At 35.4% G+C, this 23,867-nt stretch overlaps 1 protein-coding gene across 3 annotated transcripts; it reads left to right on the top strand.

Annotated features, from left to right (window-relative positions):
* Positions 1–77: 77 nt before the first annotated feature.
* RhoGAPp190 (Rho GTPase-activating protein 190) lies at positions 78–22,886 on the top strand. 3 transcript variants are annotated; one of them, XM_013319337.1, is made up of 40 exons: positions 78–198; positions 669–807; positions 3,658–3,770; positions 4,816–4,960; positions 5,250–5,452; positions 5,759–6,001; positions 6,442–6,542; positions 6,708–6,795; positions 6,915–7,042; positions 7,395–7,557; positions 7,753–7,862; positions 8,159–8,345; positions 8,600–8,715; positions 8,986–9,135; positions 9,289–9,391; positions 9,640–9,802; positions 10,051–10,157; positions 10,245–10,339; positions 10,653–10,808; positions 10,916–11,060; positions 11,307–11,413; positions 11,641–11,825; positions 12,125–12,278; positions 12,549–12,667; positions 12,879–12,956; positions 13,239–13,283; positions 14,089–14,198; positions 14,621–14,713; positions 15,376–15,471; positions 16,141–16,231; positions 16,560–16,671; positions 17,040–17,152; positions 17,262–17,356; positions 17,807–17,914; positions 18,247–18,324; positions 18,478–18,613; positions 18,909–19,040; positions 19,507–19,645; positions 19,948–20,155; positions 20,406–22,886. In XM_013319337.1, exons 2-39 carry the CDS (start codon positions 744–746, stop codon positions 20,144–20,146), a joined length of 4,770 nt encoding a protein of 1,589 aa, XP_013174791.1. In that variant the 5' UTR covers positions 78–198; positions 669–743; the 3' UTR covers positions 20,147–20,155; positions 20,406–22,886. The 3 variants fall into 3 exon arrangements, with proteins under 3 accessions (XP_013174791.1, XP_013174792.1, XP_013174793.1); XM_013319338.1 differs by lacking the exon at positions 13,239–13,283; XM_013319339.1 differs by lacking the exon at positions 15,376–15,471.
* Positions 22,887–23,867: the final 981 nt, after the last annotated feature.

Below are 23,867 nucleotides of genomic sequence, written 5' to 3'. Positions count from 1 at the left end.
ACACAATTTTCAAGATGGAGGATCTCCGTTTTGCGTTCAATTTGTAGCACAGATTATAAAAGTTTCGTTTGCTTGGTTCTGTTTAGTACAAAGCAACGCGAGTTGTGTCAGTGTAGAATCTGTAGAAATTTTACGTTTTCTTTTAGAAATTCAATCCCATTAGAATGTAAAATATAGAATTTGTGTAACATTATCCAAGTGAGTTTTATTATAAAAAATATATTTCGTACAATCCATTGCAGATTTTGAGATTGTCTGAGTTTTGTAATTTGGTGTGTCAAGTGTAGGGCTATATAGTGAACACAATAAATTAACTGATTACGTTTTACATTTGATGATTTATATAATTATAATTGCTATTTTCCATAATTAAATGATTTAAAATCCTAATTAAAGGAACAGGATGTCTGTTATAAAACTGGGCGTTTATTGAATGTCGGCACATCTGGCGATCATTGTCAACGCTATTTCCCCTTTCTTTTTTACTAATTAAGAGCAAATGCTTTATTTTTGTTAGTTTTATTACCATATACCTTATTTAACGAAAACGAGTAACTTCACGTCAACAATAAGTTGTTTTATATGTTAATTAATCTCATGATTAACGAGGCAATCGTAAATTGAAAATAATTTACATGATTATCAATTTAATTTGTTTTAACGTGTAGATACTGGTGTTGTGATGTTTGTAGTAAGTGTTGTTTTATTTACTTACGTGCTTAGACAGTGATAAATTTGGTACGATGGCCAAAAAGTCGGAGAATATTGGGGGAAAGCTGATGACGGTGTCTGTTGTGGGACTGTCTGGTAAGTGTTCTAATACAGTTCTTAATGTGCCTTAAATTGTCTATTTCAATCTTTCAACCCGAATGAAATATCCCTTAAAATATTCTTTAAGAAATTAACTCTTCATTGAATGGGTCCTTTCATTTTGGCTATATTTGTTAAACTCCTTCACTGTTTCCAATTCTTAGAGTTGGATCTCCTTATTTATCTTCTTCTTCTTCTTCTTCTAGTGCCTCTTCAGTCTTGAAGGTTGGCCGCTAACTTGAAATATTTATCTTAAGATAATAAAAATATAAAGGAATTTATGTCTCATATAAGTAATTACATATATGAGACATAAATTTCTTTATATAAATGGATGTATCATTTTTGGAAATGATAGTAACTATAATCAATTTTAAATTCAAATAATATTTATAGGTAGGATTGTCAACTGTATAATTTAAAATTTAATACATTATTATGCCAAATGTAGTCAGTAAAGTGGTTCAAGAAATTCAATTATATTATGTGAAACATCTGCTTAAATGGGTGCAGAAACAAAAACATGTTTAACAAACTTAATCTATTTATAATAATTATTAAAACCATTAACATTTTTTGTGAAATCTATAAATAATATGTAGACATCCTCTAATCAGGAGCCTAGTAAATTATATTTTTTGACAAATTTGTTAGTATTAATATTCTTCAAACATTTATAACATGATGAGAGTGTAAAACTTTGTTAACTGGTGGCTATAGTTATTTAAAAAAAAATTAAGATGTTATGTTTCTTATTGCAATTCATCATTTAGTATTGTTGATTTACAATAAATTAAAATCTAAATCATTTTAATGGTTAAAGAACATTATTGAGAAATATTCAAAGTTTGTTATGTAAACATGAACAGGACAATAAGTAAACATGTAATGAAAGAATGCAACACCACATCCTCCTACATAGCTGACTCTGTTTGTGCAATATGATCTCAATTGCCTTAATGACAATGTTTCAACAGGAAAATTGTATGACCAACATAACTAAGAAAGTAGGATCATTTGATACTATGTGATTATATTTTAGAAAATTACAATATTTTATATCAAGTATATGTATAAAATTATACTTATGTAAGTAAAAATTATACTCATATAGCTGTCACCTGAGACTGTTCGCATAGAATTAAAAAACTTTAGCATTAGCAGCTTAAGTGTTCTTCCATTTGATGTTATAAACCTATGTGATTGATGATCCAATTTTCAGTGAGATTCACACAGCTGTTCCGGAGATACCTTCAAACAAACATTCATCCAGCCATCCACATTAACTAGTAAAGTTTACTTTTGATGATGTGATAAATTTTGTAATGGATAAATACTATCATGTTTATCATGCTTTCATTATATGTTCTATCTATATTTTTGGTTAAAAATAGTGAATTTTCTGTGTTACCAAATTTCAATAGTTTAAAACGCCTAGTAAAGATGTTTATTCTATGCCAAATATTGATAGTATGCATTTGTGTGTCTTTTGGCCATACTTGAAATGGTTGACAAATACATTTATGACATAAATTTATTATAAATAATTCTTGCTCTTATTTATTTATTCCTGATATTTATATGTTATATACCCCTCTATCTATTTTATTCTCTCCTGTCCCACTGGATTGCCTGGAAGAGATCGCTTGTAACGATAAGGCTGCCCTTGCTTTGTAAATTAGTCATTTGTCATTTTTTTAATCTATTATAATAGCTAGTGTTAATAAATAAAATATGATTTTTACTTGGCACCGCTGTTCGAAAGAAGCAGTGTCTCTATGTTGGTAAAATGAAAGATAGTTTAAATTTTTTTGTTTACATTAATACTAAATTTAGCTATGGTACAGTTGGTTCCTATGTATTACCAAATCAAATGATCATAACAATTCCAATTGGTATTGTTAGCTGTATCGTTGTTTATTATCTATTCTTCTACTTCCTGTTGCATTGTGTGTAGGTTTACTTTAAATTATTTATTGTGTAAGATAAGTATGGTTGCTTTAAATAGATTTACAACCATCACATTTGTAGTATAGCTTGTATTGTTACATTTGTAAACATTTACTGTGGATTACTGCTTTGACACTTGTATGAATACATTTTAACATCTGTTGCATTCTTTTTTGAAAAAAAAAATTGTGGTAATACAAGTGTAACAGCATCAAAGTTTTACAGTTGTAAAGGTCTATGCATATGGAGAATAAGAACTATTATTATTAAGATCTGAAATAATCCTGGCATAAAACAAAATAATGTAACATTGGCATTATTTATATTCTGTTATTAATGTGAGGTCTGTATGTATTGCTAGTGGTGACATAAATGTGCGTCATATATTGTCAAATTTGTACGATAGTTTGGAGTGTAAGAACATTGAAAGCCTTATACTTTATCGCAGATAGTAAACAGTGATAAACCTAAAGTAAATAAATTTTTGTTTGTCTACACCTTGACAGACTATAATGAAATGTAATAAGACAGACTACAAAGTTACATATACATCAGTTGATGAGTAGTATGCATTTATGTTTTTAGTTTTCATAGTGACATGAGTTTTTGTTTAATGATTTAAATTACAGAAAGTGATTACGGATTACAGACTTGTATTTTAAGTATTGGTATTTTCTTTTGCATAATTTTTAATTATTTGCCTTTATAATAAAATTCATTAAAGTTTGATCCTTATTAGAACTATGTATAAAGGTGTTCTCTTTTTCAAAATCGATTAGGATGATATAAATCCACCTCATTTTCTCCATCTTAAAACGTAAATGGTGCTTACAAAATTGTGGAAATCATAAAAAGACTATGTTAAAAGATAAAATTGTTTATATTTTCTTGGTGCAGGTACGGAAAAGGAGAAGGGTCAACTGGGTATCGGCAAGTCTTGCCTATGCAACCGCTTCGTGCGCACCAACGCCGACGACTACAACGTCGATCATATATCCGTCCTCAGTCAGGTTTGTGGAATTACCATATTTTAAAAATACACATTAGAGGGAAGTGAAAATGTTTTATGTACATTTCAACTGTTACACTTGAATTGACACATATTGTCATCTCTTACATCCTCCTTGAATAAACCGAGACAGCTATATCCTTCAATAGAAGTACAACAATTGAAATGTATAGTTTTAGAGAATTTGGTGGTGGTACGTTTGCAAAATCGGTATGTTTCATAGTTATAGTTCTGTATCCCAATTAAAAAGCAATAAAATCATTCTTTATTACATACTAGCTGTCCTCCGCGTCTCCGTCCAAGTGCAATTAAGAAAAACTTAATTAGTACCCTATGTGTTCTTCCAGACTGTGTTCTACATGTATGGCAAATTTCAGCAAGATCTATGCAGCGGTTCCGGAGATACCTTCTAACAAACATCCATCCATCTATTCATGCAAACATTGTCAGGCACTGTCGAAAAAAATTAACCGATTATAATTAGTTCATTAGTTATCTACAACGCGGCAGTCATGCATAAATACAAACTCTCTCCTTTGTACAATCGAAGTGTTTTTTATTTCACAAAGTAATAGAAATTAAGCTGATTCGAAGTTTTTTCACCGGGTTTCCGATTGTGCTTAAGTTGGCACTTTGTCGCTCGGCCCTCGTTCCCAAAGAGCCCTTGACCACTTGTAGGTGACTTTGTTGACTGCGAATATTGAAATAAATAAATTGAAGGTTATTTTTTTCTGAATGCCGTATTATTTATTGTTACTGTTTTTATCGAAGTTCGCGACGAATTGGAAATTGTTCAGGTTCATTATTGTCAGGTTATATTTAGAGTTTGCATTTTATAAAACGTGCTTTGTGCCAATTATTGATGTCTCATTTCTTTAGTGTAGATTAGAAAGGACAATAGGATATTAAAATGAGAGGGGAATAAAAAGCGAATCATTTCTCTTGTAACACATCAGTATAAAATGGATACTTCATTTTGATTCGAATTGTCCTTGAACATTATCGGTTCCTTCGATGTTAAATCCTGGTTTCGTTTTTTTTTCTAGTCTGACTTCAGCGGTCGCGTAGTAAACAACGACCACTTCTTGTACTGGGGTGGCGTGCAGAAGGAGAATGATGAGCAGGAGTACCGCTTTGAGGTTATCGAGCAGACGGAATTCGTGGATGATGCCTGCTTCCAGCCGTTTAAAGGTAAGTCTAATAGAATCTTTAACACGTTCACTGCTATTGCTGATACGTAAGATATTGCAAGTATAATGTGAGGGTAAATTTTGTAGTATTTTTATTCAAAGCAGAATGTATTTTTAATATCTTAAACCAGCCCTAGACGATAGAGTATATAATGTTATAGTTGAGTAATTATAAAACAGTTGTTATCTCTATTTTTTTTAACGAAATAGAAAGGGATGTCAATATTATTGTAATAAAAGTGTTACGACATTTGAAACTCAACGTTAATTACTCGGTTATTATTGGACAGTTGGTAAAACAGAGCCATACGTGAAGAGATGCGTCGCAACAAAGATACAGTCAGCAGAGAAGTTGATGTATGTTTGCAAAAACCAGCTGGGCATAGAAAAGGAATACGAGCAGCGGCTGATGGCTGATGGCAAGCTGACTGTGGACGGCTTCCTCTGTGTGTATGATGTTAGCCTGGTACCTGGCAGGACGTGGGAGAAGCAGGTAAATTAGTGAAAAAATGAGAGAGGAGTTTTGTTTATTACTTTCCTTTATTTACTGTGAGTTTCTGAGACTAAAATCTCTTATTGAACCATATTGTTGAAGATTTATAAAGAAATTTTTGTCTCAGAAACCTACGTTTATTTACACTAAATCAACCTTATTGATAAACAATGGATGTGTTTTACAAACAAAACTTAATTTATATGGAAGTTTTTTTGAAGAAATTATGAAAATAATACAATCACAAAACAAGGATAAAGTGTCCTAAAGTGTATTTGAACTAAAAGTTAGAAATATCTTTTTTAGAATGAAATAACAGCGGCTATCCTCCAGAACATAATCAAACTGAAGAAACCAGTTGTCCTGGTGACGTCAAAGAATGATGAAGCCTGTGAACAAGGTGTGAGAGAGGCGGAGAGACTCGTCCAGAGGAAGGAATTCAAAGGCAGCATACCAATAGTGGAGACCTCCAGTCATGATAATGTCAATGTAGACCAGGCATTCTTTCTGCTCGCTCAGATGATTGATAAAGCTAAGGCTAGGATTAAGGTGAATATCTTTTAGTTCTTGGAAAATAAATTGTATTGTTATTACCCGGAGTCATAGATCAATGCTAAGAGAAACCATTTAGCGACTGTGAGTCCTTTAATAGTGAGTAAAGCAACTTCTCAGTGTAGATTTATCATCCTAAAAATCTGACCTTCCAAAATATGAATCAAACAATCAAATCTTTTTTCTTTATAAGTATAAATTAATATTTTGATTGATTAAAAAGATTGATAGATGTTTGTTACAAGGTTACTATGGAACGGCTCAACTGATATGGATGAAATATGGCACAGATGTAGAAATAGTCTGGAAGAGCTTGTAAAAGTTTTTTTTTAAATTCCGCGCGTACAAGTCGCGGGCGACATCTTGTCAATTATAAGGGTTACTTATTGCCTTAATACTAGTTATATAATTTTCAATATATTCAATGTGTATTACAGGTGGCCAACTATGCGGAGGCTCTAAGGATAAGACGCGAGACTCTAGACTTTGTGACGGAGGCATTCACTCAGCTCATACGGATACATGTACAAGACCACAAGTAGGTATCCTTAACATGATCCATGCTTCTACAAATAGTATGTTTTTTGTATGAAAATCCTGTTTATTTATACTGTTTGGTTCTACCAACTAGAACCTGTTTTATATATATTTATTCAACCAAACTTTGTTTTTAATTGTATTGATAATATCAAACTGTTTTCAGGGAAATGTGGTCAGCGGCCAGCAAAAGATTATGCCACTTTCCGGAATGGATAAAGTTTGTTCAGCAGTTTGGCAATGATGGCACTCAGGTATTCATAACAAACCCGTTTTGACAGATTCGATTTTTTTTTCTTAATTTTTTACCCAAATTATAAGTTTAGGTTTATATTTATTTATTATTTACTTTAATGTATTTTTTGGTTATTAGGTGGTGTACCGACGTCATATACGACGTCTAAAGGAAGAGCGGTCAGCAAAGAAACTCAGAAAGCAACTAGCTAAGCTGCCCCAAGCGCTGTCTCGTATGAACCTGCCTACTGAAGATTTACAGGAGAAGTAAGAGATCATTGTCAACTCTATTATGTCATTGTTACTGTTAGGAAGAAAATACGACACTGTTCTGGTGTGTCGGCGCAACACTAGCCTTATTAAAATATCAACCCTTATGTCCCCTCACTAATGATTCTGACACTTGACTTGGTAACGAAAGCGGGTTATTCGCTCTAAATTATTCTAACTAAAACTAATATTGACCTATAATTTTAATTTACCTATATTAGAATAATATTGGTAGAAACAGTCTTTTCTCTGGCACAATTGTATAGTTTGGTTTTATCGATAACTTTTTACCTTTATCGATGTTTTCATATCGATAGTTCTGTATCATTTAACATATCGATATTCCCAGTGACTGGCCGATGGTGGTCCGCCAGCTGCGGTCGCACCGCGACTTCCCGGTGTACTTCAGCGAGGGCCGCGGCCGGGACTCCGCCTCGGGCTCCGGATCCGACCTCGACAGCCCACTCAACACCGACACTACGTTGCGGCTCGGCGAACGAGTGAGATATCAGGTACACGCTGTCACATTATTTCAGTCCAGCGTCGTATTGAAACTAATAACCGACACTGGAATGCACTTTGTTGTTTGCACCATAATATACCTGAGAGTAATGAAGAAACATTAGACACAAGATTTTTTTTAATGCAAAGGAATTAAAAAATGGTAAATTTGGTGTTCATTTGTCTTTAAATATTTTTCTTTATAGACATTGGGGCAATCACAGAAGATACCTTACGATATATTGGAGACGAACGAAGCCGCTGCAGTATTCAAAACCTTCCTACACGAGGCTCAAGAAGAACAGAGAAATTATGAGTAAGCTGTTAAATAAACATTAATGCTATTAAGTTAAACTTTGCTTTAGTCGAAACTATTCAAAGAAACTAGGACTTTTGGCTACAATTAGTTTTATCTTCTTTGTTAAATTCCATAATTTCAACAGATTTTGAAATTTGTGTTAATTAGATGTATGAATGAAGAAGAAGCGAGAAAGGTGTGTCAGGAACACACCAAATGAAAGTCTGTGATCTCTGCCTACCCCTCTGGGTTACCGGTGTGAGTTATGTTGTTGTTTATAAAGTTTTTAATTTATTTATCTCTGTAAATATCAGATGGTGCCAGCAGTTCAAGCGTCTGCTGGAGGAGACCGGCTATGTAACACCAGGCAAGCAGCTGTCTGAGGTGCGCGTGTTGTTGATGGGACGCGAATGCTACGAAGCGCTGTCTGAGGAACAGCAGCAACGCGTCTATGACCAGCATCAGCGTCAGATACAGCGTCGTGCCAAGCATAACTTGCAGGTCAGTCATGCTTCTAGTAACTTCCAGAAGATTCGAGTCAAGTAGGGCAAGTAGATGTCGGTTCTGGTTCTTGCACTTGAGTTTGGCCACCGAGGGGGCTTTAGTGGGACAGTATCTTTGGAAGATATGGATACCCCTTGATATAGAAAAAGAGCAAGCAGATGTCTGTATTGTCAAGTGTTTGAAATGTGTAAAAATATATTCTACCTGTATATTATTTTGCTAGTGGAAATCATAACAAGTTTCGATTCCAGGAGCTGCTGTTGGAACATGCGGATCTATTCTATCACTTTAAAAGCATATCCCCCACTGGCACAATCACACAAGAAGATATCAAGGAAATAACTGATGTACTGCAAGACGATTTTAGGTATTGCACACTGTTAATTTTAATATCATCTTACTAATATTATAAATACGAATGTCTAGATGGATGATGGATGTTTGTTTGAAGGTATCTCTGGAAAGGCTTAAAGGATCTTGTTGAAATTAGGCACAGATGTAGAGTATTCTGGAAGTACACATAGGCTACTTATTACGTTTAGCATTACATAATGTCAAAACTACCATTCTTTCTTCTTTGTTACTCTTTTTACTGATTCGCTTTTGACATATAAAGTTTATAATCACTATGTACCAGGTACAAGATGTTGGATCGCATGGAGCAGGACCGCAAGCTACTGTTGTTCCAGCATCTAGGCTTCGTGCATTGCCCCATGCGCGAGCACTGCCCCGCTGCCGCCAACTGTCTCGACGCCACGCTGCCAGTCATACTGAACACACGAGTCGGGTCAGTAACCATTGCCGAATACTGAAGGATATCCATGGCGTTCAAATTCCTAAAACTATTCTGTAGATATTAGTTGTTTTGAGTTTTACGATATATTTTATCGAAATTTACATAACGTTATATTTAGTAGGATACTAATGTCTATGATTTCAGATCATTAACATCAGGAAGTGAATCGCAATGCCAGGCGGGTCCGCCGGCCGCGCCCTGGGCCCTCACCACAGACTCCAACCAGATTAATGTCATCATATTGGGGGTGAGTGTCATCTAATGATGTACTGAACTATCCCACATATTTTTAAACTAACGAGCTTGTGACAAATCTTGTATAAAAAGTACTTACAAAAATAATTTTGGCCAATTTTGCCGAATTTTATTAGCCATACATTGAGCTTACAATTTTTTTGTTGAGAAAGAGAACGATATTGAAATATCTTTTCCGAAATAACGATATGTTTGTACTGGTTCAGTAATGGAAATTAAAAGTAAAGATGTGTTGTGCAGATGGAGGGTGTGGCGGGAGAGTTCGGATCGCGGCTATTAGCGGGGTGTGACGCGGCGCGGCGTGTCTGCGTGCGCGGACAGCCGTGGCGCGTGCAGCAACGCTTGAGACTCGCAGATGCTGATGACACTACTGACACTGATAATGATGACTTCGCACCTAATGGTACGCTTGCACGTTTTAATTACACAATAATATTAGATTTATCGTGGGTTTCTGAAGCTAAAATCCCGGTTTAAAATATATTGGTTACGCTGTTTTGTCAAAGATTATGACAGAGATGACGATATGTTTTATACGAATTTTCGTCTCAGAAACCAAGGGGGTTGATCCTACTCTCGTCTAAAGAATGTTTTCAAACCTTAAGTCCGTAGACAAAGTATGATTTGATTAGTTTTGTAATAAATTTTTAGGTTACTTTTGCGTGTATCAAGATCAGGAGTCGTTTGAATTCATCAGAAATTGTGCGGAGAAGACGTTGCTGTCTAGTCTTGAGCAAGAGGATAAATTGCCTTTTCAAGTAAGTATTTTTTACATCAAATAAAATAATTATAATTATGAATTTGGATAAGCTCAATATAACTAACAAACAATTACTGTGTTATAGGGTCTTCCATTAGTGGTGATGTTTGTACAAGACGAGGGAATGGATAAGAAAGAACTCTCCAGGCTCCAGGAAGAAGGGCAGAATCTCGCTGATAAGTAAGTGATTTGTTATCTTGCGTTCATACAACTGAAAAATTATTTTTATAGGATTCTTGGTCGTTGCCGTCTCTTTTGTTAATGTATAATGTTTTCTCTTTTATTCTCATGGACAAAACGGAGACAACAATATGATACGACTGTCAAATTCTATGGTTCAATCACTAGTACATATTCAGAAATAACATGTTTGGTGTTCGGGTTATTTTTCAAAACTGTAAAGTTTTAAATATTTTATTTTTATTTTTTTTAGTGCTTATAATTATTATTATGGTGTATCTGTATTTTGATTAACAATTTATTTATGTCCCAGCCTGCATTGTTCATACATGGAGGCGTCTGTGAGCGAGCTGGGCACGGAGGCGCTGACTGCTGACGCTATACAGGAGCTGATCCGCACTAACAGAGAGAAGGCGAGCTATGCGCATCTCTACAGAGACCTCATCGTTTGCTTCGACTCCGATATACGGTAATTATATCGTCGAAAGAAGAACACAGTTTTTGATAATTTACAATATTAGTAGTTGGTAGTTTACTTTTTGTACCGTCTATTGATACATGTTATATGTGTTCCAGGATAATGGTGTGCATGTTCTGCGATGACCCTTACTCGCCGGAACGTGTGCTAGGCCCACTGCTGGGTCACCGCGCTTGCTTCCTTACCGGTGACCGCTCTATTGTCATAGAGACGTTCTTAGGAGACTCCAAGAGGAAAGTCGAGGTAAGTTTATGATGGTTTAACTATCCATAGATTGTCTCTGTGATGTCAATTACTGTCTAGATTAAAAAAAAAAACGGAATTAGTAAGCTGTGTTCTTTCAGACTATGTTCTATATCTTTGCCAAATTTCATTAAGATCCGTTTAGCAGTTCCGGAGATACCTTCTAACAAACATTATGCATCCATCTAAACATTAATATTTATAATATTTTAGTAGGATATTGATTTTTCTTTTCAAAAATTTCAGGTGATCATATCGAGTTTCCACGGCGCCAGTCAGTTCAGAGAGGAGTTAATTCATGGCTTTATATTGATATACTCGGCCAAGAGGAAAGCCAGTTTGGCTACTCTCAAGTTAGTATTTATCTTTTTATATTTTTCCTTTGTCTTTTATCAAAATGATAATGTTTTGTCAAAGTCTTCCAAAAGGCTGCACTAAAGAAGAATGATGTGAGATGTAAATGGTTTTCCTTGAGAGAGAGAGAGAGAGAGAGAGCTGTGACACTAAAAATACTCTTTCTTTCCCTCTCTCCCGCTATCATTCTGTCTTTGCCACACATTAACAATATTGTATGTTCCAGCGCATTCTCAATGAACATTCCTAATCTGCCGATCCAAATGGTGGCGGTGACTGACGGGGGCGGGTCCGCGGCGAGCGCGTTCTTCGGCACCGACCTCGGCCACGCCCTCATCACGGAGGGCAACGCCACCGCGGACAGGCTCGGCGCCCACTTCACTACATATACTTCCAGTGCTGAGAACAAATGTTAGTACATACGTACAGCTTGTGATATGAAAGTAGGATATGATATATAGACTCTAGATAGCTTTAGTTACGAAGTGAATACTTGACAGCAAGCAAGCAAAGCAAGCTACTAATAAAGATTACTCCGCAATGGTGCAACGCATCTCATTGAAATTTGGCACAGATATAGAACATAGTCTCCTGTGACACTTTTCTTTTTTTAATTCTGCGCAATCAATAGGGCCATAGGTTTATTTAAGTTTATCTTTAATTTATCTTGTCATTATGTAAAACTAATAAATATGTAATCAATGTTCCAGCTGCATTCTACACGCCGTTCTTCAAGGAGGTGTGGGAGCGCAAGGGCGAGATCGAGCGTGCCTTCCGCATGGAGCAGCCGCACAACCTGCCCGACGTGGCCGCCGCGCGCCCCGCCCCGCCGCCGCGACACCACTCACACCACCTCAACCACAAGTATCTACCCATACATACATACACATACAAACAGACAGCTCAGAAGCCTACTATCATCCTTCTAAGGAAAATTTTCAAATGACCTTGAGAATTACTATTCCAATGTTTTTTCAGCTACTATTGTGCAGAAGCCTAGTTAAACAAGTAATTATTTACAATTTATGTAATTTTATTTGTCCGACAATTTTGGAACTTGTTTTCAACGAAGATATGTATTTAATCAATAATCAATTATTCTTGTTTTATTAACATTTTGTTGTAATATTTCAGGATGGAACACAAGCTGACTAACTCATTGGATCTACTGATCGGGCCAGACTCACGCGCTGACATCGACTCTGAATATAGCGATACTTTGAATAACTCCAAGAATAGAGGTTTTCTCAAAGGTAAACACATAAAAATATTGCTATGTAGACGGATTACTATAGAAACTCTATTAACTGTCTATATCTAAGTGTACAAAATCTCTAAAAGTTAGTAAATTAAATTGGACTACGTCTTGATGAATTTGATGTACCAAAAACATGAAATTATAGAAATACTAAAAAACTTGAAAGTGTAGTACTGTATATTTGATTTTTGTAATATTTGTGACAGGATTCAGTGTGTACCCGCCGCCGAGCACGCCGCCTGAGCCCGCTCCGCCTGACCACAGGATGCATGCGGATCTGTCTCGTAAGTGTAATGAATTACGATTCAAAATTGACTGACAAAGCTTTAATTATTGCAAACCTTGGAGAAATTGTTAATAGTAATCTTTCTGTTCCGTGGTTTCATTTATAGGGAAATTTAGACGCGTAAACATGTTAACACGTTCAGTGCTAAGAGCTCGGCCTGATCGCTCGAAAAAGTGGACATAATGGCATTGAAAGTGTTGATAATTTACGTCAATAATTGAATTGTATAAAATTTTGCGAAATTATAAAGTAAAATGTATGTAATACTTTACAAACGCAGCGGATCTGAACTGCTCGGAGGAGTCGCTGAGCACGCACGAGTCAGGTGACTGCACAAGCGAGTATCTTGTTACTGAAACACCATTATGTGTAGATAGACTTGTCTTGTCCTGTACCATACAATGGCAATGGCGATAGAGAAACTTTTGATTTTTATAACCCTAATGATTTAAAAAGACCATTTATAATGTTGAAATTGTATAATTCGAGACGCTAATCAGGAAAATAACCTTATTTTAAGTTGTTGACAGTTCTTCCTCTAAGGAAATATCCACGCGACAAAATCTTGTACTGCTAATATACTGGTGGAAAGAGTCTATATTGAAATCTTTTATAAAACTGTTTTTATCGCGTTGGCATAATTATAAGAATGTCAAGTTAAAATCCAAAGTTTCTCTAACAAGGTTTTTTTTATTTAGGGAATGCGTTTAGTGTTTTTTTTTAATTTATTTCTGCATGAAAATAGTAAGATTGTGATTCTGTTTATTTGATTTTAAGTTATTACTTTTATGTAATTATTTAAGGACATTATTTTATATGCGTAGTTTATAGTGTCTTTTATATATTTTTAATTGGATTAAATGAATATGGAGTTGTCTAGTTTTAAGTATATTATTATTTTGGCACAATTTGTTATAATTAATCTTTATTATTTACATATATTGGAATTTAAAATAAATTTATTCTGCACTATATGTATTGTAGAAAGTGTGTGCATGAAATTAAATCCAAAAGAAAACTGTCCTGTTTTTAGTAAATTGAATGAATATAAAAATGACTATGTATGTTAAAAATTGTCACCTTGAGTGACCTTGTGATCTTGTGACCAGCGGTGGCATGTAACGTTGCAGACGGAGGCGGGGTGTGGCAGCCGGCGGGGTACGGACACCGCGCGTTCACTACGGGCCGCACGCGCCCGCAGCCACCGCCACAGAGACCCAGGCATTCACAGACTCTCAAGGTATGATGAAAGTAACCATTGGATTACATTACTGTGAGCTTTTATTTACATATTTTTGTCTCTTTCGTTTTTTTTTTTGAGGAGACACAAGAATATTTGTACAAGTGTTAGTTTTTCCATTTCTTTCCACTTTTTTTTAGAAGGAAAGGATGGGAAGGGGCAGTGGATTTAAAGGAGGAGGGGATTTATAAGAACTGGAAATATTATTATAAATTTCTGGGCGTCCTCCTCCGTCGATTAAAAGTAGGTAACGCATCTATAATTGCGAGTGTCTCTGGGTAGCGGTTACTTCGCTATTTCAGCGAATCCACTTGACCTTTTGGTCATTTGCCATCTAATAATATGTTTTTTTTTTAAATAATGTCTGAAATACACTATCATAACGGTCTTGTTATATGTTTTTTGTTTTTTCGATGTTATAGCAACCTGGCAAATTGGATATGAATAACTACACGATGGTGAGCGACGCGCTGCAACATATCACTATCGGCCCTCCACACTCGCGCGATAGAAAGGTACGCCTGTTTATCTACTACCCACATATTCTAAGTGCTAGGTTGTCTTGTGCTCTTCTTATGATTCAATCATTTTGGAATCTATGACCTAATTGAGATAATAATATCTAGCATTTCTTACAAAATTAATTTCTCTTTTTATAATAGATTTTTCTCAATTATGTCATTTTAAATCATTTTCAGTGGATGACTTTATTAACGATCATTTCTTTTCAAATTACTTTCATAAACACAATTTTTCAATAATGTCAGGCAATATAATAATAAATTGGGTTTGTGAAGCTTTTCTTGTTGGTTAATAATAAAAAAATGGAAGTAATAATACTTTATTGCCTGTTATTATACAAATTCATGCACATAGTCCTGCGAGCCGGACTCGGTGGTATCAAATTTAATTGATTTTTAAGGCATCTTTGCAGTATTTTTTAAAATTTCAAACGTCAAAGCATAGAATAACATTTGTCATTTAATTCGTTTTGGAGAGATTTCTAAAAATTGGTCCTTTGAGCCGGATTTAGACTGCAGCGATTAGTTTTGTACGGAACCAACTCGAGGGATTGTACCGATTTAGTTCGGAGGTGGGTGGGTAGGTAGATGGGTACGGGTAATGTGGTATGGGTACATGGTCCCTCGAGTCGGAGAGTGTGAGTTGTGTGGGGCAGACGGGGCGCGGCTGGACGCAGGCGGGCGCGGGCGCGCAGCACCACCACCCCTCCGGCGTCAGCTCCGAGACCGAGCTCGACGCGCAGTACGCCCAGGTACAAGGGCACGCGGATATGCATCTTGTCACCCTTGCATACAGTTCATTTTTGCATGGCGTTTTTTTGTGTTCCAGCTGTATAGTACCTTTACATTCATAAACCGCATAACAGCTAATGTTTTTTTATACTTAAGGACTTAGGCTTTCTAGCTATATAAGCAGATTTGACACTGCAAAATCTTTTTATGAATAAACACATAGATAGGTCTTAAATAGCATTGTAATTGTGAATTTGGCTATATTTTAATGACTGCAATGAGCACGGTTGATTTATTCAGCTTTTGATTGTTTTATTTTTATTTTTTTCAAATATTTTTACAATACGTAGAACTGTAGGTAATTTTTTTATAAACGTTGGAAGCTTAAAATATTTATTTATTACCAAATATTTTAGCTTATTTATTAGAGTATTAAAAGCAAAATATACTAAAACTGTCAAACCTGTATAAGCGAGAGTCCAAAGGACCGCGATATTTTTAATTCTTATAAAGATTTCCTTCAAACCAGAGTTTCTCGCTTTATGGAGGTCGTTCGTCGACCAGACATTCATTCTCGCTTATTCTGGTTCGACTATATAATATTTGCTACATTATTTGTTTGTTTTGAGAGTGTATTTAGTTGAAGTAATGTATTATGTATGTTTTATAATATTTTATTGCCTTTCCAGATCAAAGAGACTAATGAATATATGGAGGCGCCATCTATGACGAGACTTAGGAGACATAGAAGGCATGAAAAGACTCCTTTACATCAACCATGTATGTATTTTCTTATATATTATGCTAGTTACATAGACATTTTAAATAACCAAGATTTAGGATTGTTTTACAATTTGATGGTCCTATGTGTTCTTCTAGACTATGTTCTACATCTATGCCAAATTTCGGCTAGGTTCTATAGATACTTTCTAATAAACATCCATCCATTCAAATATTCGCATTTATAATATTAGCAAGACATTCATAAATTTCTAATGGCACAACACTTGTTCATTATTTTGTCTCTGTTCGATTTAAAAGACTGAAAGGGACGACAATATCTTTTCCGACAGTGGAAACCCACACTTAATTCTTATTTTTGTGACAGCATTCTCTGAGACTGACAGTTCGGGGTCCAGCGAGGCGTCAGGCGGCGCGGCGCGGATACATGCGCGGCGGCGACACAACGCGCACCACGCTCCTAGACATTACAAAAAAAGGTCAGTCTGCACAAATACCACACTATAAAACCATTGGTAGACGTCAACAACATCTGTTGCACGAGGTTAATTCGGTGCAATACCACGACCATAGACATTCTTCAAGTGGAAGTCATTCCAAGTGCAGTCTGACGAGTGTGCGTGCCGGAGGACTAACTTTATTCCTCTTTCAATTTCCGTTCTTTTATTAGAAAATGATGGGGAAGGGAAGATTTAACTGAGGAGTGGTACATAGGAAGGGAAAATATCCCACATTTTGTGCGTCCACTCCTCCATTGATTAAAGGTAGGTAATACGTCTGCAATTGCGGATCTCTACAGGGTAAAGTGATTTGGTCATGTATCTTAAGTAAAATTATTATGTGACAGGTCTCTAGGCAACCTAGTGGCGGTGCAAAGTCCACGTGTACCAAAGCTGGGCATGTTCGTAGGCCCGCCCGAGTTGCCCAGCGGATACCGGGCGAGGACTCAAGAGGATAAAGGTAAACGAAATACTTTTATATTTTTAATTTAATTAATATCCTTATTGTTTACAAGGTTAAGTAGCCCATCTAAAATAACAGAATAAGATAAGTTTGTGTAATGTTACAGCGGCTGCAAGCGACTCCAGTGATGGCAGCTCGGATGGTGAGACGCGCCGTCCGCGCCCTCTACCGCCTCCCCCACACCATGAGCCTACGCACAAGGTATTTAGATTTACTAAGAGTCCCTTAGTGTAGGTTTAGTGTAGATCAATTTTGCCTTCCCGTTAAATTCTCGTCAAAATCGGTACAGCCGTTCCGGAGATTACTCGGAACAAATGCAGCCTTGTGGACATTCAGACACATTTAAAAAATTGTTTTCCGGTATCAGCAATACAATATGTACATACAGAAGCTCCAATTTTATTAACATGCATATATATCGATGAAAACTGTTTGCACCTATAAATAAACTTTGTGTCATTTTTATTTCATGCAACAGGACCGAATGCCTTATGAGGTTAGTTCTCAATAGAATTTATGTAATATAATGAAATTAAATTTTTCCTATTAAAAACGAATAATTGTAGAAAGTAGATAATAAAAGTTGTGATAAATACTAGTACAAAACATTGCTTTGTTATGTTAATATTTTCTGCAATTTTTCTTTTGCAGCTTCTATCTTGCGAGTACCCGTCCTCCGCACAAGACAACTCGTCCTCCAGCGCAGCAGACTCGCGGCGTCGCGCGCAGCCCTTCAGCAAACACGACCGCAGGCATAAGGTTCATAACCATTTCCTACTGTCGATCTAGAAATTAAAAAAAAATAGCCTATGTGTCCTACTAGAAGATGTTTTACATGTATGTCAAATTTCACTGAGATTCATGCAGCTGTTCTGATACCTTCTAACAAACATCCATCCGTCCAAACATTCGCATGTATAATATTAGTATGAAATAAGTTTGTAAATGTCACTTTACTCTTAATGATTTTTATAAACTTTTGCGATTTAATACACAATTGAAATTATAAAATAATAGTTTGAATTGTTCTCTTTATAATTCGCCTTGTAATTTAATTAAAAAATAATTTAATAAGACATTTAATTTTACAGGAATTCTCCAAAAGTAAAGACAAGAAGAATTCATCGCAGATAACAAATGCTCCGTCAATACAGAATTGGGGTCCACAGGTGATTATAATTCCTTATACATATTCAATACTATCTTTCTACTACCAAACTTCACTTTTATATAAATTTTCATTTTTAATACATGTGAATTTGAGAACCGATTTAAATTTCCTCCATACATGTGTCATCCAGCCTCCATACATTATATTCCAGGGTCCGCACGGCGTGCCGCTGTTTGTAGAGAAGTGCGTGGAGTTCATAGAGCGAGAGGGTCTTGCTTCAGAGGGCCTGTACCGTGTGCCCGGCAACAGGGCGCATGTTGATATGTTGTTCAGCAAGTTTTATGAAGGTTAGTTAATTTAATTATATTCCTAAAAGCCTATATTCAACTGAATTTCCTTGCCTTCTCTGTTCATCATCTCCCTGTCTTTATCGCACTCATGTGGTGTCGACGCACAAAGATTTCGTCCTCCATATCGATCTAACAGATTCGTAATTTCTAAATGAATTATATTAAACTAGGCTTTGACTGCAACTTCGACAATTCAACGTTTAAAAATCTTACTTATTAATATTATAAACTAGCTGACGAGCTGATGGAAAGGCAACAATAATATATGAAATAACATTACTTTATGTTTCAGATCCCAACATAGATCTAGAAGCGCTAGACATCCCAGTGAATGCGGTAGCGACCGCTCTTAAAGACTTTTTCTCCAAGAAACTGCCGCCGCTGCTGGATGAGGCTAGTATGTCGCAATTGGAAGATATTGCTGGTAAGCAATTCAGTTATCCCAAGTACCGTCATATTTTAGGTAAAATAAGGTGCTGTATTTACCGTTGATTTCTGAGACCAAAATCACCGTTTAAAACATATTGTTATCTCTGTTTTATCAAAGATAATGACAAGGATGACGATATGTTTTATACAGAGATTTTGATGTCAGAAATTACTTTTAGAAAAAGATGTCAAATAAGCAACCCGATGTGACGTCACTGGTTTATTGATGTCTGAGACAATATACAATGCATATCAAATTAAAATGTGCTTTTTAACATGACTACGATCTATCGATACGCACAATATTTCAAACGCACTATATAGAGTTGTAAAATAACATTCATTGCCTATTAAATTGTTTATATAGTAAAGTAACTGTGAAAAAGGACAACCGTGTTGACTTATGTTGTCTTTGTTTTATACAAAACGAAAGTAAGTGATGGCAATATGTATGTCTATAGCGATGCGCGGCTGCATAGCTGGGGGCGTGGAGCTGAAGGACCGCAGTTGGCGGCTGCTGGCACTCCGATCGTTGCTCAATACTGCGCTTACACCTGTCGCCCGTGCCACACTGGACTATGTGCTGCATCACTTTGCCAGGTAGACAACCTCACACACCACCCCACACCGGCATCCACTTATTTACGTCGGACAAAAAATATCTCAGGCCAAAAGAGTTGTACATGAATCTATGCCCTGGGAACACAGTATTAGGAAGAGATGGTTAGATTATCTAAAGTAGAAAGGCCACACAGAAATCTACATATAAAAATGCCTTTATTCGCCTCTTTTCGTTTATTCTCGTGTCTAATATACAGGGAACAAATAATTCTGTAGTATTTCTTAGTTCACACACAATCAGTAAGAGTTTAGCTAAAGTTTATTTATAAATTATATTTCAGGGTTGCGGATAATTCTAAGTTGAACTCAATGGACAGCAAGAACCTGGCGATCTGCTGGTGGCCGACGTTGCTCCCCGTGCAGTTCTCAGACATGGGCCGCTTCGAGATGACACGCCCCTACCTCGAGGATATCGTCCAGACCATGATCGACCAGCATCCCTTCCTCTTCAGGGGGCAAGAGGCCTTTGTTATGGTGTGAGGAACGTGTGTAAGTGTTGTATATTCCCACGAGGTGCAGCTGACATATAACTGCAACTGTCAACAACATGTTGGTAGTAATTGAGCATTTAGACGTTTATTAATGGAATAATTACTATAATAAAATATTTGTGGGAACAGAATGAAAAATAATATAGTGCTAAGAAATAAGAAAATAGTGCGATAAAGCCTTAACCTTTCTTTAATCTAGGCTAAAATGTGTAGATCTATATAAAAAATTGGTGTGGTACAATTTCCAGGAACCCACAATGCATGTTGCATTCGTGATGGACGACGTGTGACGTCAGCAGGGGGGTGTGACGTCATGACGCGAGCACGGCAGCGTGTCGTAACGTGTCTGTGGAACTTGCCGCCGCAGTGGCGATGTGACAGCTAGTGCGTAAGTTTGCCTTGGGGCGCCACTGTCGCGCGACTGACACCTGTCAATGTGACACTGACAGTTGGCGACAGATGAGCGCCTCCACTGTTGAGTTGCTGTGGTCGTTATAAATTATGGAAGTTCGGCCGTTGTTCCAGTGATTGAAATGCGGTTTATTTTGTACAAGTGTTGTCATATCATATCGCGCTTAGTGGACGGCGATCTTACGAGTTGCTTGCATTTTGATGTCTAGACGCTTTTTATATAATGAATTTCTACTTGTGAGAACGCAACGGAAGCCATTTTGTAACGTACGCGTCGTTGGAAATCGAATCGTATTTCGTTTAGTATTAAGGTTGAAATTCGAGCACAAAATCTTAAAATTAAGTGATACCGAATAAGCAATTATATTTGTATAATCGATTTATGGCAACACCATTTACGAGCACATTCCGTTCACTCGAAAAGTAAATATTGATATAACTGTTAATATTAATTAACATAGTGATATATATGTGTAACGTTCTTTATATGTGCAAAATATCATATAGGAGCTTTTATTTATTGTTTAAAAATATTTTTATTTATATATTTGCTTGATGTATTAATCGAAGCTTGGAATTATGTTGTATTATGTATTTATATGATAAATATAGCAGTAAGGTCGTGTTTCGGCGAAACAAATATTTATACTCCCATTTGATATTTTTAGGTCGTATATAATCTGTTTTTTAAAGCTCTATATGAGCTGTTTGAAGTGGCATGTTCTAAATTATCCAAGATTTGATCCAATATTTGTATATGTTTGTTCAAATGTTGGTCATAGTTTGGTGAATGTGACATTTAGTGTACTGCACAGTCTTGCCACAGACTAAAAAATGCCTGTGTAGTTGTGTACACAGACTAAAAATGCCAGTCTAGCTAGTGTCAGCAGAATCGCTAGTTAGTCAATGTTGATGCATAATCTAGTGTTATGATATATTTGTGAAAGTACTGGAGTCATTGGTATTAATATACAGTGTGATATTTATTGCCATTTTTTTATCTTTTTTTTTAAATTTTGTATAATGGAAACAAACACGATTTAGCTTTTATATGATTAGATGTACTGTTTTCGTTTTAAATTATATGCATTTATTTATTTTATGTATTTAAAATTACTAATCAATGGATCTTTATATGAATATCTATTTAAAGGTGATTTATGAAATTTATATTTAATTTATTTGCTTTATTTTTATTTAAATTTTATTTTGCTTTTTTTAATTTTAAATGACGTAATTGTGCAATGTTGATTCTCGGATTCTGAATAATGTTTGCTAATCAAAATTGTATCTCATCACAATATAATAAGGTTTATTTTTACACATTTCAGATTATTTTATTTATTTTTTATTTTCATACAATGTATTTTATGCATTTATGTTATCGGGCAGCTTTGTGATTCGTGAACTTAATTTTTTTTACAACTTTTTTTATATCTTATTTTATAAACAGAGTTTATATTTTTTTAAATATTATTTTTCGCACACTAATGTCCATGGTTTTTACTTATTTTGATGTAAACATTTATCTATGGACAAATTTTGTATAAGATCGGTTTTGTGCAGTGAATGGCCTATAGTGATACCCGTGCATGATAACATAACACCTAATCCAAATTACGTAATACATTGCTATCCCTCTCCAGTTTTAGGAAAAAAGAGATAGCAATGTGTGTATACAATTATGTGTAATGACGTCATCCCAGCGTCTGATGTTATTGTGCACGCGTTGTGTTTTATAAATAGACTGATATTAGTATTTTCGGTTTTTTCTTGACTACTAAATACTTTCCTTAATAATTACATATCCATAAATTACAATTTTTATATGAAGAATGTCTGCTTTTTAATGTTTTTTTTTTAAATTGTGTTTAATTATGTATATCGCGATAGGAAGTGCAATAATCCGCAGAAAATGTACTGGGAATGCTTGAATAGTTTTGATGGATGTCGTCTGATGTGAAATCAAAGTGTTACATTAAGTATTATATTAAATATACTAGATGATTCCATAAAGTGTAGTTAAGGTGTATTTAAACGTAAGTTTTTATCAATATATTTGTCATTATACAAGTCCGTCTCTTTCGCACGCTAGCTTTTTATATGTACAAAAGAAGTGTGCGAAAGAGATGACAATCATGTCCAACAGGGGGAATGAAATGTAGGGGGATTTTTTATATTTTACTATGAATGGAAAAAGACATAGAACCTGCCTGTTTCTTCTTTTCCTCTTCCTAGTCTTTCGCTTTTTGTCGATCTCACAATTTTTTTTCCATTTTCGAGATTTTCCCCTGATGATTTTTTAAATGCAATTTCTATATAAATAATTGATGTAAATATTGTACATTTATTCGTTTTTTTTAATGTAATTTATTTATTTTGAGATTATTTTTTATATGAAAGAGTTTTAAAAAGCCATATCTTTGTTACTCTATGCAATATGATTTTTTTATTGTTTTTTTTCTATTCGCACAATTTTCTTCACCTTTTCTTTTGTTATTCGGAAGTTTAGTGCCATTTTGTTTGGTGATGTGGGTCAATTTTGTGGAGTCCTATTTAATGATTTTTGTGGCCTGTAATTTTTTTTGTAGGTTGTCGAATTTTTCTAATGTAGAATCAATGTACGCTTAACTCACTGAATTCTCATCATTTGCCTTTATAATAAAATCAACCCTTTTAAACTTTTGAAGCGTCAATAGCCAAATGGTTAAGGGTACGGACTTCCAATTTTATGGTCGGAGCTACAAATCCCGCCATTTTGCGAGACATTTTACAATAACTGAGAGAAAATATTAGTACCATTGCGACTTGAATATTTTTATATGTCGTAAGATGAGAAGAATTCGCCGAAATAGCGAAGCTACCACTGCGCCTAGACATCAACTTGCAGATGCGTTGTCTACCTTTAATCGATGGAAAAGGGGACGTAGTGAAAGAAGAGACTCTTTCTGTGCGTCCCCTCTTCAGTCAAATCCCCAATCCCTTCCCATGATTAAAAATGAGTTTTCGAAACTTTTCTACTAATGAAGCCATGAATAACGTCCGATCCAAAAATTCTTTTGGAATCGAACATTTATTTTGATTGAAGGCAATTGATTAGGATCAGTGGGTAAATAAATTTTGCTATGTGCGTCTCAATTATAACTGTAAAACACTGTTCAAAAGAATGTGTCATACCTATTTTATAATAAATAACCATCTATGTATTAATCTGGTCTTTTTATTTACTTTATACCTCTGAGGTCCTACCACAAATATTCCTAAAAACGTTTTCGTGACGTCATCGACCAAATTTTGTA

Source organism: Papilio xuthus, unplaced genomic scaffold (assembly GCF_000836235.2).
Source record: "Papilio xuthus unplaced genomic scaffold, Pxut_1.1 DF826159.1, whole genome shotgun sequence".
Classification (NCBI taxonomy): Eukaryota; Metazoa; Arthropoda; class Insecta; order Lepidoptera; family Papilionidae; genus Papilio; species Papilio xuthus.
This window is presented reverse-complemented; position numbering and strand designations above follow the sequence as displayed.